The sequence below is a fragment of the Asterias rubens genome, chromosome 8 (assembly GCF_902459465.1).
Source record: "Asterias rubens chromosome 8, eAstRub1.3, whole genome shotgun sequence".
NCBI classification, from domain to species: domain Eukaryota; kingdom Metazoa; phylum Echinodermata; class Asteroidea; order Forcipulatida; family Asteriidae; genus Asterias; species Asterias rubens.
In genome coordinates, this window is record NC_047069.1 from 19,369,523 (window position 1) to 19,385,679 (window position 16,157).

Consider the following 16,157-nt stretch of genomic DNA (forward strand, 5'->3'; position numbering starts at 1 on the left):
AATTCTAAATCTGAGGTCTCAAAATCAAATTCGTGGAAAATTACTTCTTTCTCAAAAAACTACTCCACTTCAGAGGGAGCCGTTTATCACAATGTTTTATACTACCAACCTCTCCTCATTACTTGTTACCAGGTAAGGTTTTATGCTAATAAATAATTTGAGTAATTACCAATAGTGTCCACTGCCTTTCAGGCACTTCTTGAAGCCTATGGGGAACTTTTGAAGGGACACCAGGGCCAAGAGCAGGGGCAACAAAGGCCATGGCCCCTGTGGTCTTGGTGTTGTAATTCCAGGCCTCATAATCAGCAAGCTTGCAGATTGAACCTTAATCTAATTGTTCTTCTGAAGATTCAACCCTACATTTTTAACTGTAATTTCAGCCTTCCAGCTGTTTTACAGCAGAGACTGACTCATACTTGACAGGCCTACATCCCTGTTGTAAACCGTACTGCCTTGGGATATGAAGTACAGGTACAAGACATGTGTGTGGGGGCGTTCATTTACTTTTTGCTTGATAAATTCTATAACCCAAATTCCGAACATTTCATTTTAGGCACATGCACGCTCCATACACGTGGAGGGTAGGTAAACAAGCACCTGAATGTTATCAGTGATTTTTTTCTCACATCAAAACTTAACTCCAGTACTTGACTCGTTTGAGGTATGTGCGAACAAATGTGTTAGGCATGCAGAGTACATGAATATAATGTAAATTCCTTGTACTTTTCTTAGAAGAAACTCCACGTGAATGTGTGAGGCCTACCTCTTTGTTTCATGCCAATAGATGCACTATTCACCCATCACTCAGAAAGAAAATAAAATTTTGAACTTTGATACTTTGATGCCATAACTGGGCCCATTGTCGTTGCTCTTCATGCAGGCAGAAAACATATTTTGTAAAATGTCTCTTAAGCGAAAAACAGCCAGGGTACAAGTCACAGATAGCAAATGTGGTGTTTTGTTTAGTAACCTTTTTTCTAGTAAGCTTAATTTGCCATATGCTCATGTAGCTCTGCTTTTCTATGGTCAAACAGCTCCATTAATTTTAGCCCTGCATTAATTTCTTACCATAAATCTATACAAAAACCTGTATTGACAAAAACTTAATATGAGGGAAAATGCAACCCGAATTAAAAAGTACAAATAAAATGTTTCTATCTACATGTATTTCATAATTTGTTCTTATTTTTAAAATTTATGTACGTGTCATATATTTGAAAAAGAAAACAAAATTGGGGGGGGGGGGCTGTACTTTAACCATAATTATTGAAATTTTCTTTGAAGCTGTGTGAACTAAATTTTAAGTTTCCTTTTTTTTTTTTTTTTTTTTCCCACATAAAAATTGGAATACTGTCCATTAAAAATGCCTTTTGTACAGCTTTATATTATAAGCTTACTGTAGAAGACAATGCTACATACTGTGTAGGCCCACATGTAATATAAATGAAGTCTGACCCCCAATATTAAACTGCAAATTTTTACTAATTTAAGTCAAGGAACACGACAACGATGATGGCGGACAGAATGGCGATCTACATACAGGTTCGTGTAATTCTTGTGCAGGTATCCCAATATAGTGACAGGTTATTTACACCTGTCTATCCCCAACAAAAGAAACCCTGACACAAACTCCTAGATGAACCATTCATGTACACAGAACCCACACATCCTCAACCAATTATTCCTCAGCCATATAAGCCTGCAACTCCTCCGCCAAGCATTTCCTGTGGTGCACCCTTTGGGCTTTCATGCCAAACATTTGTCAACCGCATACTACCCTACTGGACTGGACGCATTTAATTTCTGGCAATTTCAGGGCCAGAGGTTTTTTCTCACCGCGGGGGACGTAAAGTCAGTCTGCCAACGGCCAAATGAAATACCTTCCATGGTATATGTGGTATATGTAAATATGATAATTAGGCTGTCCTCTTACACAATTTTTATAATACAAATTCTGACAAAAAAATACAATTTTTGACACTGCCCTGGTTTGTGAATTATACATATTGAATGGGTTAAACAAAAGTTTGTGAGAAACATATTGAACAAGTTAAAAAATGTACTAAATGTGTGTAAGATTTTAAATGCACTTTTATGCATAAAAGACAATATAACATTAAAGTAGTCATTGATTAGTGTATAAGGTGGTGGTGTAATTTTTTGATGAAATAAATTACTTTCTATAATTTTTTCCCTAATGAATTTGATGGATGCTGCTATTTCATTCGAAAAATTTAACACAATACAAGTAACAAACATGCAAATGGACATCTAGCCTAATGTTTGGGTTCCGACATTAATACATTTTTAGTTTACTACATCATGTACCACTTACATGTATTATTGGCAGATTTCTTTATGCAATACCTGAAGTGGAAGCTTAAATAGCTATTAAAATTCAAACCTAAATTTTCAGGTCAAATTTGCAACAACAAAAACTTACTTGTACTGCAAAATGTCATCAAACATTTCTAGAAATCAAGTTATTTCAAATTTAAACAGATATTTATAATAATTAAAACAAAACACTTTTAGCATAAATGTAACCATCCCATTCTTTTCCAATAGGAGACTATTGAGACGCTGACGACGGCAGACAAAACGGTCCTTTTTTTGCGGCTCTGCACGTACAGTAGGTCTAAGAGCACATGGACATGCTGAGAACTGTATAAAAAGGACCGTCCAAAAGTCTCCCTTTTTAACTAGCCCCTACCTTACCCCCCCCCCCCAGAATCCCACTCCAGGAAAAACACTTAGAAGGCATAGTTACGTATATTTCAGACACTCAAAATAGACACTAACAAAACATAGAAGACCTTTCAAAAAGACACGAACTTACAAATGTCAATTTCATCATCAGTCTGGGACATTCCAATGCACTCAAAGTTGAACGTGATCAGTGTGTCTGAGAATGCTCTCTGTGCCTTCGATAGATCTGTAAAACAGAAATAGAAAATCAAAATTAGCCTCAAATATTGTTTAAACACGAGAGAACAGTTGCATAACCAGAGAACCCTTCCTACTTTACTCTTAACCACCCCCACCGCAAGCGTAAGGCGCAAATTAATGGTTTGAAAATACAATATTTTTTAACCTTCGGGAAAGACAGGGTCAAAACGTCAGGCCAGAAACTATTTTTTTTTTTTACCCAACATGTACATGTAGGTCCTCTTTTGCTGGTAAGCAGTTTGCCACAGCTAATTCTATTTTCTAAATATTCTTGTTTGTTTACATTTTTAAAATCGTCAATGGACCTCTATTGTGCTTTATAATCAATTATCGGGCTGTACATGTACATGGTATGTATCTGAATTGGCGGCTAGAGCTATGGCTAAGACTGGCTAGTCCCATATTTCAATGCATGATGTTGCAGCAGCGATAAAGCCTTAGCCATAGGCGTAACCACCACTTTGGGCATGGTTGCAGGTTGATAGCATTCCTTAAAGGAACACGTTGCCTTTGATCGGACGAGTTGGTCTATAAAAAGCGTTTTTTTTACCGTTTGTTAAATGGTTAGAAAGGTGTTGTAAAAGTGGAATACAATGATCTACACAAATATTCATCAAAATTGCGTGGTTTTCCTTTTACATCATCGACTAACACTGTCGGCCATTTATGGGAGTCAAATTGTTGACTCCCATAAATGGCCGACCGTGTTTCTTCGCGATGTAAAAGGAAAACTGTCAAATTCCGAGGCAAGTTTGTGTGGATAATTATATTCTACTTTTAAATTATCTATCTAACCGTATGCATTTCATAACAAATGGTTTCAAACGCTGTTCAAAGACCAACTCGACCTATCCAAGGCAACGTGTTCCTTTAACTTAAAAACATCACAGCACCAACACTAGTCTACTGTATTTGAGGGGACACCAGTGTAAAAGAACTGGATGGCTTGAATACATCAGGTTTTAATGCCCCCCCCCAAAAAAAAAAAAATAAAAATCTAAATACAACAGCTTTGGAAATCATGCATTCAATTGGTTTATAAATAAACATCTGTGGAAGCAGGAAATAATGTATTGAAAGCTGTCCAGTTTGTTGTTTGTTTGATTCTGAATACTTGGAGAAGGAAAGCATTCAGCAGATAATACAATGCATACATTGTTAATGGCAACTTCTCAGCTAATGTACATTGTCGTACTTTATAAGCACTCAGCAACAAGCACATAAGGAAGTATTTGCACACCTCAAACATCTTACTGGGCAATACCTTCATACTCAATATAATTGAATTGTATTATAAATGCAATATCATAAAAATATAAAATACAAAGATACCGCTGAAAACCCTGAAAATATGATGGATAATAAATGATTTTAAAGTTTTTGTAATGTATTTTGTAAGTTTTTGTAGTATTTTTTTATAATGAATCCAACCGTATGTGGTTGCAAGTAAAATTAACCTTAACTAAACAAAACTGAGAAATAAAGGATTGGGGAGTAATTATTATTCAAAAACACAAGACTGCCGCACTTGTCTGGTGTAAGTTTACTACATTGTAGCCCGACACTGGCCTCAAGCCTTCGGTCCAGAGTAATTTTCTAGCCTCGAGCTTTAATTATTGTACAAACTTGTACATGTACACGCCTGATACTTCCTGGAGGCAATGAAGGCGATTGCCTCCATGTCCCCTGGTCATTGCCTTGGTGCCCTTGAAATGCTCCAGTACAAATTTGCAATTTCATCATAGGGTGCCCTTTACCAAAAAGAAAATGCCTTGGTGCCCTTGCCCTTTCAAAAACAAAGCATACAGGCCTGCATGTACACATATAATGCAAAATTAAATACATGTACCTTTGAGATACATACAGTTGAGTAGGATTTGAAACTGTGCATGGTGGAAATATGATATGGAAAGTTTTGCGGTAACACCATGTAATGACTATTGTCAGGATCGCGCTGCGTTTAATTATTTTTACTGTTCTTTAGCCACCCGTGCAACACATTGGTTTAGCCTTCCCGCATGACGTATAGCCTTAAGCCAATCGCACGCGTTTAATTTTCCCGCTGCTACAAACCGCACCCTCCTGTATTTTTCCAGTGCTTTTTTTAGTGTAACATAGGACGCTTTTTTCGTTGTCACAGTACATTACGTAATACATCGGCCGTGGTTATTGTCCCCGTTTAGTTCTGTTATTGTTGTTGTTTAGTCTGTCGTTGTTGGTGTTTGTTCTTTTGTTGATTTTGGGAGTTTAGTAGTGAGTGAGTTTGCTAGTGAAATTGAATGTTAGTTTGAGCAGAACGATTTTGATCGGCGATCTGAGAGCATGTTTTGATGGTGAGTGTTTAGAGACTGTACCAACTGCGTGAAGCTTCCTGAAGCAACAGGTAGACAGTCAACAAGAATTCTGTCTTGTTTGATCTGTGATCCAAAAACTATAGGCAAAACAGAGCCATAGTAACGATTCTTCCTAACCCCGGTCGACACCGCAACACTCAGCCTGAAGACGCCTCAAGTTAGTTCGCCCGCACAATAACCATGGCCATTATTTGGGGCTTCGATCTCCCGTCCATGAGACTCCCTATTTGAGATGAACTGAAAGACGAGGGCCGCTGTGAACTCCTGAAGTGGAGACTAAACTTAACGTCATCTGTATGATGTCATACTAGACTGCGTGCCAATCGCCATTCATCGTACGTGAACGTACAGGGAGACTAAAGACTATAGAGACGAGCTACCGTAACTTTGAAGTACAAGTATATGTGATTTTTATTCATTAATTGATAGAAGATTGCTTTGGCCAATCGATAATAAGTGATTCAATTGACTGTGGGTTTAACTAATGATTACACCGATTTACCCAATGTTGTACATAATTGTAAATAATTTTTGTTGTAAATATATTATCTAAATTTAACATGGTCTCATGTAGTCATTTCTTTGTGTGTTTTGTTTAGTTTATTACTCGGGGTCATCACTCATTAGTTCTTTTATATAATATTGGGGATAGTGGTGACAACTATCTCTAATGAGTTTGGGTGGTTCTGAAAACAACCGTTGGTTTCAACTCGCAGGTTTCAACATGCAGTTGGTTTGAATTGATTCTTTGTATAAGTACTGTACATCATTTATAAGCTTGTATGAATGTTGAAATTTTATCCAATTATACATGTCAAAATTATGTTTAAAATTTAAATTAGTTTACTTGCAGTGTACGTGTACCTAATAAAGAGCAGGTACACATGTATAAAGTGGTTAACTGTGCGTGATCTCAGAAACAAATAAACAGGACAACCTGAACACTACTTGCACTACATGTTCATAAATTCCACATCTATTATGACATATTGTCCCCTTGCTTTGTTTACTCAAATGATATGTACTGTATTGCTTACAGTCTGTGTACAAAGTAACCAATGTGTTACTTTGACTAGCGACCTAGGGGTCCCTATACAATCACTAGGGGAGATCCAACCAGTATACGCAAACAATCTTATCCTATATTTTTAATATTGATTCAGCCCTCTATCTATGGAGGCCGCCCCCATTCAGATACCAGACGCCTTTTGCCGCCGACGACGCTACAGCCGTGGGTCATGACGGTTGCGGACATTGTGCTCTCTTTAGTGCGTGGTGTGAAGTATTAATCAGTTATAGTGAATGTGAAATGTAGACTGTTAAATGGGTAGTGTGTTTGTTTGACATGGTCTGTGTGGAATGGGTGGTTGGGAAACTGAGTGATAACAATGTGTATTTATATAGAGGATGGTAAATGCGAGCACCACAGATGAACACTGCACACCTAAATTTATTTATCAGAAATGTTTTTGAAAATGCAATTTTTATAAATATTTTTGTAATAAATTTGTGTTTAATTTTGTATTAAATTGGACACTTTCTGAACAGAACAAAAACTAAAAGTTCACAGATTTACAAACAACTTACAGGGTTTACAAAAGGTAATGGTGAAAGACTTCCCTTGAAATATTATTCTATGAAATGCTTTACTTTTTGAGAAAACATTGCATCAATTCTCAATATCGAGGATAACGGATTTATTTTAAACACATGTCATTACACGGCGAAACGTGCGGAAACAAGGGTGGGTTTTCCCGTTATTTTCTCCCGACTCCAATGACCGATTGAGCCTAAATTTTCACAGGTTTTTTATTTTATATATAAGTTGTGATGACAATACTGTTTACCAATGTTGTGCGATTGCTCCAACCCACACAGTAAGAAAGTCTAATTTCCTTTATTTTTAATAAACAAACTATTTTGAATGTGGGGAAATGTTTTTAGCTTTTCTCTATGGTTTGAGCAACAACAGTGTGTTTACGCAAATGTACCACTTTTTAAAACTGGAAATTTATGTAACAATTTTTTTTATTTTATATATTTTTCTTTTAAGTATCAACAGAAGCTTTAAATTGATTTGATTTGAAGGGTGTTTTTACTGCAGACAGTAAGGTTAAACTTACATACCTTTCATGAGTATAATTTCATGCTGAATTGCTTTTAAAAAATCATTTAATTTGTACATAAAAACCAGTACATGTACATGTAGACTATAGATTTACACCTATGAGCACCACATTAGTTACATTACATGTTACTGCTACACATCTGTCCCAATGCATTTATGCACTGATTGAATTTCAACAAATAAATAACTAACCCGTTACTTCCAAAATGATACATGTATGTCAAACTCGGTTTCCAATTCCCCATCAAAATTTAAATATGACGCTGTGTGAAAAAGGTACGGGCGACCTTGTGATTATGACTGGCCATTTATATACACGGCACACGTCAAAATTGTATATGACACACTGTACATGGTCCCTGAACTCAATATGGTTCAATACTGTGCAGTGTTATTAGTGCAGAAAGAATTAACCTCCATCGGAACTCAACCACAGTTCATGGTTTCAAGACCCTCTATGGAGTCGCCGACATCGTGGTCATGTTTCCTGTCTCCAAGACAAATACTGCCTAGTGATTTCCTTTATCGGAAAAAGGGGCCAGACTGTTTTTTCATTTGTGCCTCAGTTTGGTTGTATATTGATGTCAGAAGGGTGAAAACAAAATGGCTGAATTGTGTTATAATGTGGGGTTACATTATATTGTATTATTAAAGATGTACAGGTCCCTTGGCTCTTTTTTTTAATTTAAAGACACTGGACACTATTGGTAATTGTCAAAGATCAGTCTTCTCACTTGCTGTATCTCAACATATGCATAAAATAACAAACCTGTGAAAATTTGAGCTCAATCGGTCGTCGAAGTTGCGAGATAATAATGAAAAAAATAAAAACCCTTATCACACGAAGTTGTGTGCATTCAGATGCTTGATTTCGAGACCTCAAATTCTAAACCTGAGGTCTCGAAATCAAACTCATGGAAAATTACTTCTTTCTCGAAAACTACTGCACTTCAGAGGGAGCTGTTTCTCACAATGTTTTGTACTAACACCCTCTCCCCATTACTCGTTACCAAGTAAGATTTTATGCTAGTAAATATTTTGAGTAACTACCAATAGTGTCCTCTGCCTTTAATGTTCCTAATATTTTATGGTACACATGTCACTGTACAAACTACGTGTTCCATCCCTGAATTGTTTTATCTTCTCCATTCTAAAATTAAGCCAGGGCAAGATGCAGGCTTCAGCTACACTTGATGTATATCACTCAGCATCAGGATTCACTGGCGACAGTAGAACTACACCACATGAACAATTTATAATTTTGGCTCGTCCTTTTTGCTTGCTCAGAAACCACTGTCAGTGACATGTAGAGACATGTCTTTCCCATTCATTATGCACCATGTAGATCTGCGATGATTGTGCAAGGTTGCCCCTCAAAATGGCGATTTAAAATTCACTGTTCAATCTTTGCTCAGCAACATGATAGAAGCGACGGATTTAGGTCAAAATAAAACACATGAATACTGTGTATGTCCAATATATGCAGCACTGGATGGAATGAAATAAAAAATAGGGCACATTTCAATGCAATAAATTCTATGTCTTCATAATCAGCATGATGCTTAATTTCTGATGGACATGCCTCTGTTGCCATCTCCAAAATGAAGGAAGACTGACGAAAGAACTACATCAGAGATAGTAAAGAGCAGACTTCACACAAAACAAACAGACCTTTGAACCTTCAATTTCAAATGAAAATTTTTTTACATCTCAAACTATTTCTTTTGATAAAATCAAATTCACAGAGATATTCTTGTTCAGTATACACGGTACATGGTACCAGGCCTGGCAGGGCAGTTCTTCCTCGGGTACATGATACGCCCCCATCCCCCACCCCACTTTTTTAAACATGATAATTTTGGGAAATAGTTTCACCAAAAAACCCTAAAGGGAAAATCAACCAATACATAGATTGCATACAGAAGCTATTAAAACTAAGAAAAAACACCAAGTACATGTAGAAAACATTCCAAAGATCTTGTTTGAACTCGGTGCACTTCGGCCAAACATTTATAATAATTGGTCAAGAAATTCCCCAGTTTTGAATAAAAAAAAAACCATAGGAGAAACGTTTCTTCATCAGTTGTTTCCGAACCACCTTGACGATGCTCTTAAAGGCAGTGGACACTATTGGTAAATGTAATTACTCAAAATAATTATTAGCATAAAACCTTACATGGTAAAAGAGTAATGGGGAGAGGTTGATAGTATAAAACATTGTGAGAATCAGCTTTTCCAGGAATTTTCCATGAATTTGATTTCGGGACCTCAGTTTTAGATTCTAAGGTCTCAAAATCAAGCATCTGAAAGCACACAACTTCGTGTGACAAGGGTTTTTTCTTCTTTCATTATTGTCCCACAACTTCGACTAACCAATTGAGCTCAAATTTTAAAAGGTTTGTTATTTTCCATGCATATATGTTACATGTTACATATGAGTTACAGCAAGTGGGAAGACTGGTCTTTGACAATTGTCCAGTGCCTTTAATGTTATCATGTGATGCACTATTAAGTTTAGCAGTTCAATGGTTCTCACCCATATTGTAGCACAGATAAGTAGCGGGATAACTAAGACTATCATCCCATTTATGCATTCCCAGTTCGCGCAACACACAACACAATGATTTTTTGATTTGTTTTTACAACAGACACACATTTGTTGTCTTTAAAAATAAGTCAAACATTCAAACAAAAAAGTGGATTTCCCAATTTTGAGGGCTCTGCTTCAAGTTACAAAAAGAATCTTAGCTCAACAAAACTGAGCCAGGCATCGAAATAATTCACGTGGCACCCACAGCAATTGCCGTGGTAGCCTTTGCTTTTGATGTGGTACCTAATACAAACTTACAGTTTCCCAATAGAAGTGCCCTTTACTTTACCACAGAAAAATTGCTGTGCCCTTAAAGAGCGCAGTTCAAGGGCCTGTTACATGTAAGTACATTGATACTATATATTGTGACTGGTATCCTGCTCAATGCTTAGCTGACAATTGTTAAGCAATATTTTCTGCTTAAGCGGCCCTATGAAAGTGGGCCCTGATATATTAAGTATAATTTGATATTCTAAAGCCGTGTTCGCACTGGATTAATATTTTGGGTAACTTAACCATGACGCTGGGTAACATTCTGACGGGTTAACTTTCCCACCGTCCGCACTTGGATTTATTTGACTCGGCTAAACTTACCGAGACCGTGGGTAAACTAACCGAGCTGGCCCCCTGCGTAACATTGAATAGTTTGATAATCACGAAAATCTTATTCTTCCATGACAAAACATGTCGGCTTCTTCGGGTCATGGACGGATGGGAGATTTAACCGAGTCGTTGCGTCCGCATTGGACTTTCTGGCTCGGTTAAACTGACCTGGTCAATCTTCCTGGGCACCTTTGGCTCGGTTAAACCACCCATTCGGGTCGGGTAAGTTACCTGAGAGGAAAACTTCCTGGGCTGTTCGCATTGGACTTAAAATGGGTAAGCTACCCATTGGCTCAGTTAGTTTACCCAAGTTATGTCCAATGCGAACAGGGCTTTAGACACCAGGGGTGGATTTCACATAGATTTTACATACATGTAAGACAAGTCTTATCTTGAGTAAGGACGAATTACTCATCCTAACTTACTACATGTAGCATGTAGTTTTTAATATCTGTTAGGACTAGTCCTAAGTAAGTGCAAAGTTCTTTGTGAAATCGACCCCTAGACCACTTTCTTCTTTTTCTTGAATGAATGCATTTAGCGTAATTCATGTGCAGTCCATGTGTATTACATGTAAATGTGCAAGCAAATCCCTTGTGCATGACGCACATAATGCGTAATTGCACACTAAGGAGGGTAGATTCATGTCCTAGTCTGAATGTAGGCCCCACCATTAATTATTAATCAAACTATTACTACACAGCAGTTTCAAGGGAACTATTGAATTATTCATAACTAAATCAGGGCGTTTGTCCACTGGCTCGACCTCAGAGGAATTCTCACTTTATAATAAATTGTGGCAGCGTTACTGTATGGCAATGTCAGGGAGAAGGTAAATGGTGCAGAAAGGAAATACATGTATATGAACAAAATATGCTTAAAAATGCATTTACAAACATGTACATTGTAGTCCTGCCTACTCGTTCATGCTTTTTTTAAATGGTTTAAATGCACTTTGTATCAATTTAACAAATTTCAACCTTTTTAAAAAAAAAAAATTCTGATTGTCTGATTCATGAAATATTGATGGAAGTATAAATTTAATTTCATCGTCTTGTATTTTAAAATGAACACTATCAAACCAGGTAAATCCGGCATCACCAAAAACATTTAAGAATTGTTTGTTTTATTACATCGACTTTGTGCATTTTGTTCTATTTTTGTTGTGGTTTTTAAAAATAAATGCAAGGTTTCTGTATTCATACAACCACTTGTATGGAAAAAATAAGACAATTTTAATGAGTCACAGGACTGACATAGGCTCTATAAAAGACTTTTCACGCTATTTGATAATAATTTGGCAGATTTTTCTGAGGGCCCTGAAATCGCAAATCTGACTTAGTCATGCCTCAGGACATGCACTGTGTTAAATTGCACAAAGTTACATAAAGATGACATAACAGGTCTGATTGCCTTGGTGCCCTTGGATAAGATAGAGTTGTCCTTTACAGAGAAAAAACTGCCTTGCCCTTACAAGATACATCACATTATCAGGTGTGACATTATCAAACTTTTGTATAAAAAATTAGAATGTCATGTTTAATGTTCTAAATGATACTTTTTACTTTAATGTGCATTTTAAAATCAGCTTCAAACGAACCTTCAGGCTACAATTTCCGGTTCGAATCAATGAAGAAATAAAACCTGAATAAAAAATAAATAAAATGTACATTTAGAAAGTAATTACCTACAAGTACATGTAGGCCTACATGTACATCATAGAGCAAGGACTTGCTCAAGATGCCTACATGCACGGATGCATTAGTCACTTCAAATGGTACACTTTCATTTGTAGTATGCACATACTTTTTATAATGCAATTGCTTCCAAATATCAAACGAGGTCACCACAGAAACAATGTTATGCACTGATGAACGTTGTGACAGTTAATAAATAATTGGTCATTATAATGAATTGGCCCGGGACTTGGCACACATATTCACCAGATGTCCATCTATACATGTCAGGCCTGATAGTTCACGGAGACAACGAAGGCGATTGCCTCAATGCCCCCTTGTCATTGCCTTGGTGCCCTTGAAACGATCCAGTAGAAATTGTCAATTTCCTCATTTACATGTATTGCCCTTTACCGAGGAGAACATGCCGTGGTGCCCTTTCAAAAATGAAGCATACAGGCCTGTCCATCTACCATGGAACAATTGTGTGTGCCCAAGACAAATAAAGAGCAATTGTGTTGGAAATTGGGGGCAAAAAAAAACATGAGGCGTTAGCATCTGGGGAGTGGCACCTTGACTGATAGACGATCTGGTGTAATGTCAATATTCTGGTCACTACTGAGTTACTACCAAATTACTGAGCCATGGAATCTAAGGCCAAATAAAAAAACAAATCATGTTAGCGCCTGTCTGTTTGTTTGAAAAATGGAAGGCGAGGGCCCCCCCCCCTTTTTTGTTTTTTTTGTTTAAATGGCCGCCTGAGATCGTTTAAATGTATCCTTTCCTTTTTGAGAAAGTAAAAGAAGGACAAAAAAAGGAGGTGGATTCTAAAAAGGAAGGGGGCGGGGTTGGTGGATTTAGTGGGGGCGGGGTTGGTGGATTTAGTGAGGATTAGACTTTTTTTGGCAAACTGTTTTTCTCTTTATAATGCTGATTTCAACCAAATATTGATTTTGAACACATTGCATGTAATTTACAACATTTTCGTGCCGTTTCCTTTTGCCACTCGAGCACACCCAAATTTCCAATACATTACAGACAACTGAGACGAGCAGCGAAAACTAAACAAATACAAAACAAACATAAAATATTTATTGTACAAGTGTAACAGTTCTTCCTTGCAGAGTAAAGTACAAATTCACTTAAATATATTGAGAATGATGCCCAAAAACATTTACTGGTACTTTACAAATTATTGCTAGCTTGTTTTTCCACAAGTCCATAGCTTTTTAAGGCTGGTTTACATTTGCTATCGTATCTTTACGACCTTATCAACTAGGACTCTAATTTATAGACAATCTGTAGTTTACATACTGTACATGTACAACAAGGCTGTTTTCACGAACAGCAAATAAATTAAAAATTGTAATCACACATTTTGGCAAATTGGTGTAATAATTAACACATTTTGGATGTTACCATTGACCCCAATATTTTGTCAAAATTTCAAGTCATGAAATGACACTGTTTCCAGATTGTTTTACACTAATTAGAAGTGTTAGCACAATGTTAATTATTATCAGATTAGGGGTTTTCTCAAAAAGCCGCTCTTCGATTAACCAATTTTTGATAAGTGCCAAAAATGAGTGAGCTATGCCATTTTGTGGTCTTAGACAATAGGAGACTTTCCAACGCTAGGCGGCAGCAGACATACCGGGTAAATTCCCATTGTTTACGTAGTTCTGAACATGCGCATAATTCTGAGAACAATGGATTTACCCGGTAAGTCTGCTGCCCTCTATCGTCCCAGAAAGTCTCCTATTGCATCATGACCTAATGTAGATACGTTTGATTTTTCTTTGAGCTACTTACCGACTAGATAAGAGCCTGTTCATACTTCCTGCGAATGTGATACAAATTTTGACGTAACAAATATCGCAACGATAATTTGCATTGCAGTTGAAATGTGCTCAACTCCTGCGAAACATTCGCTGTGAAAACAGCCATGTAACGTCAAAATTCGAAACTGCACATTTGCATTCCATGAAGTACAATGAACCGGGCTTTACAAGCAGGGCAACACAAAGTAGCTAAGCTAAAAAATTACGCTTAAACCAGAATAAGGTCACCAGCCAAAAAACTATGTCAATGTCGCATGCACAATCTATGCCCTGCAGCAATATTTGTTTCTGCTTTTTAAGCAGCTCTACGAAATAGGGCGCAGTACACATAATATTCACTGGAATGCGTACTTTTAATAACTGGTACTGGTCCCCCTCGATTTTCCTGTATGTAATCCATTATCAATCCACGGTACCCTAATACAGGGAATTAAAGCATGCATAAACATTATAGTCTGATTGACGTCACATGACCAAGGGGACGCTCTCGGCACTCCACGATCCTTTAACTACAAATAGCACCCCAAAAAGCATGTCGCAAACACAGGCGTCTTTGGAAAATATTAAAAATGGTCTTTTTACCTCGGGGGTCACAACCAGAACCATGGTGCCTTAATTAAATGAAAGGGTTTTATTCTCCGATTGCACGTAACAAATTGTTCTGCTTATGGGTTTTTTTCTTTCTTTTTTCCCCTAATTTTGTTCACTTCTATTAATTGTCTGCTATACCGATGACATCCCAAAGTACATGTAGGTTTACTTAAACAGAGAACAATTTAATCCAGCAAATTTGCATAAACAGCCAGATATTTAGAAGAAGAAAAAAACATTCACATTATTGCAACACATTTTATCTCACCCCTGGGTCAAAATTTAATGGCTTTGCTTACCACATACGTCTGTGCTTACACCCAAAAAATTGCCTATACCGATGACATCCCAATGCTTCACAGGGCAAAATTTTGCTGTAAAGCAGAGCCATGAAAAAGGACCCCTGGTTCTTTTCAGAACAAACAACTCTTTCTCAAAAAAGATTACTCTTGTTGTCATCTGCAAACTCGTAACTTTCTCATTAACTTGTCAAAAATTAGCAAGATATTTGATACTTGTATCCTTTCTTAATTCAGTTATCATTATGATATAACAAGATGGCTTGTTCAAGATGGCTTGTTGGTGTTCTTAATGTATGACATGAATCTATAGATGCTTCATTTTAACATAATAAAGACTGACAGTCCAATAAAGAGTGTAACTGAGGTGTCATCACGACTACCTGTCCCACACACGACGCTAATGTATTTTCCACACATGTGTACATTCTAATGAGTTTGACAGCACTATTTTGTATGGTATGGTCTAATCAAAAGTCATCATGACTCTACTGAAAGCACATAAACTCACTTAGCAATGAAAAATAACTGTAACTGCAGAAACATGTATCATCCCTGAAACAACACTGATTGATAATTCCCTGAAAACACACTTAAATGCTAAGCAAGGGAAATCACTGTGTCAGTGTACATGTAGCTGGATGAGTTTATCAGCCTTTACGCCCCAACTGTGACCTATTATTTCCAAGCTAAATTTTGCAAACTAGTAATAAAATAATTTTCAAAACCATAATAATTGTTTGTCCGATTTCGGTTAGCAGCAGAGCACATCCTGTCCTTTGAAAGTACTTGCAAAGCAAATATAAGCAAGAAACCATTCCTACTAGGACTACCCAAGCAAAATGGGGTGTTTTTTGTGCTTGGCAAATTAGTGTGCCTGACAAAGTCTTTAAGAAAACGGCCCTTGAAGCATAAAGAATATAGAGAAGAGAATCAACTCCTCTAAAGGAATGCAGAGCAGAATTGCTTAAGGGGTGTTCTTTTTTAAGGACACACTGCACAGTGCTATGCTGTGCTGTAATCAAATACACAACACTAAAGAGAAGGTTGTCTTACTAGTCTGGGCCAGCCTGGCAAAGAAACTGCAGGAGTCATTGCTTGTGTTTACTGCCAGGGTCGTGGAAAT

The 16,157-nt window shown here is 37.1% G+C and overlaps 1 protein-coding gene across 1 annotated transcript in view; it reads right to left on the reverse strand.

The window, feature by feature from the left end:
• Positions 1 to 16,157, reverse strand: part of LOC117293977 (rho GTPase-activating protein 26-like) — an 89,943-nt gene that overhangs the window by 61,086 nt on the left and 12,700 nt on the right. The window contains 1 exon segment of the mRNA XM_033776491.1: positions 2,840 to 2,935. Coding sequence (XP_033632382.1) covers positions 2,840 to 2,935 — 96 coding nt within the window.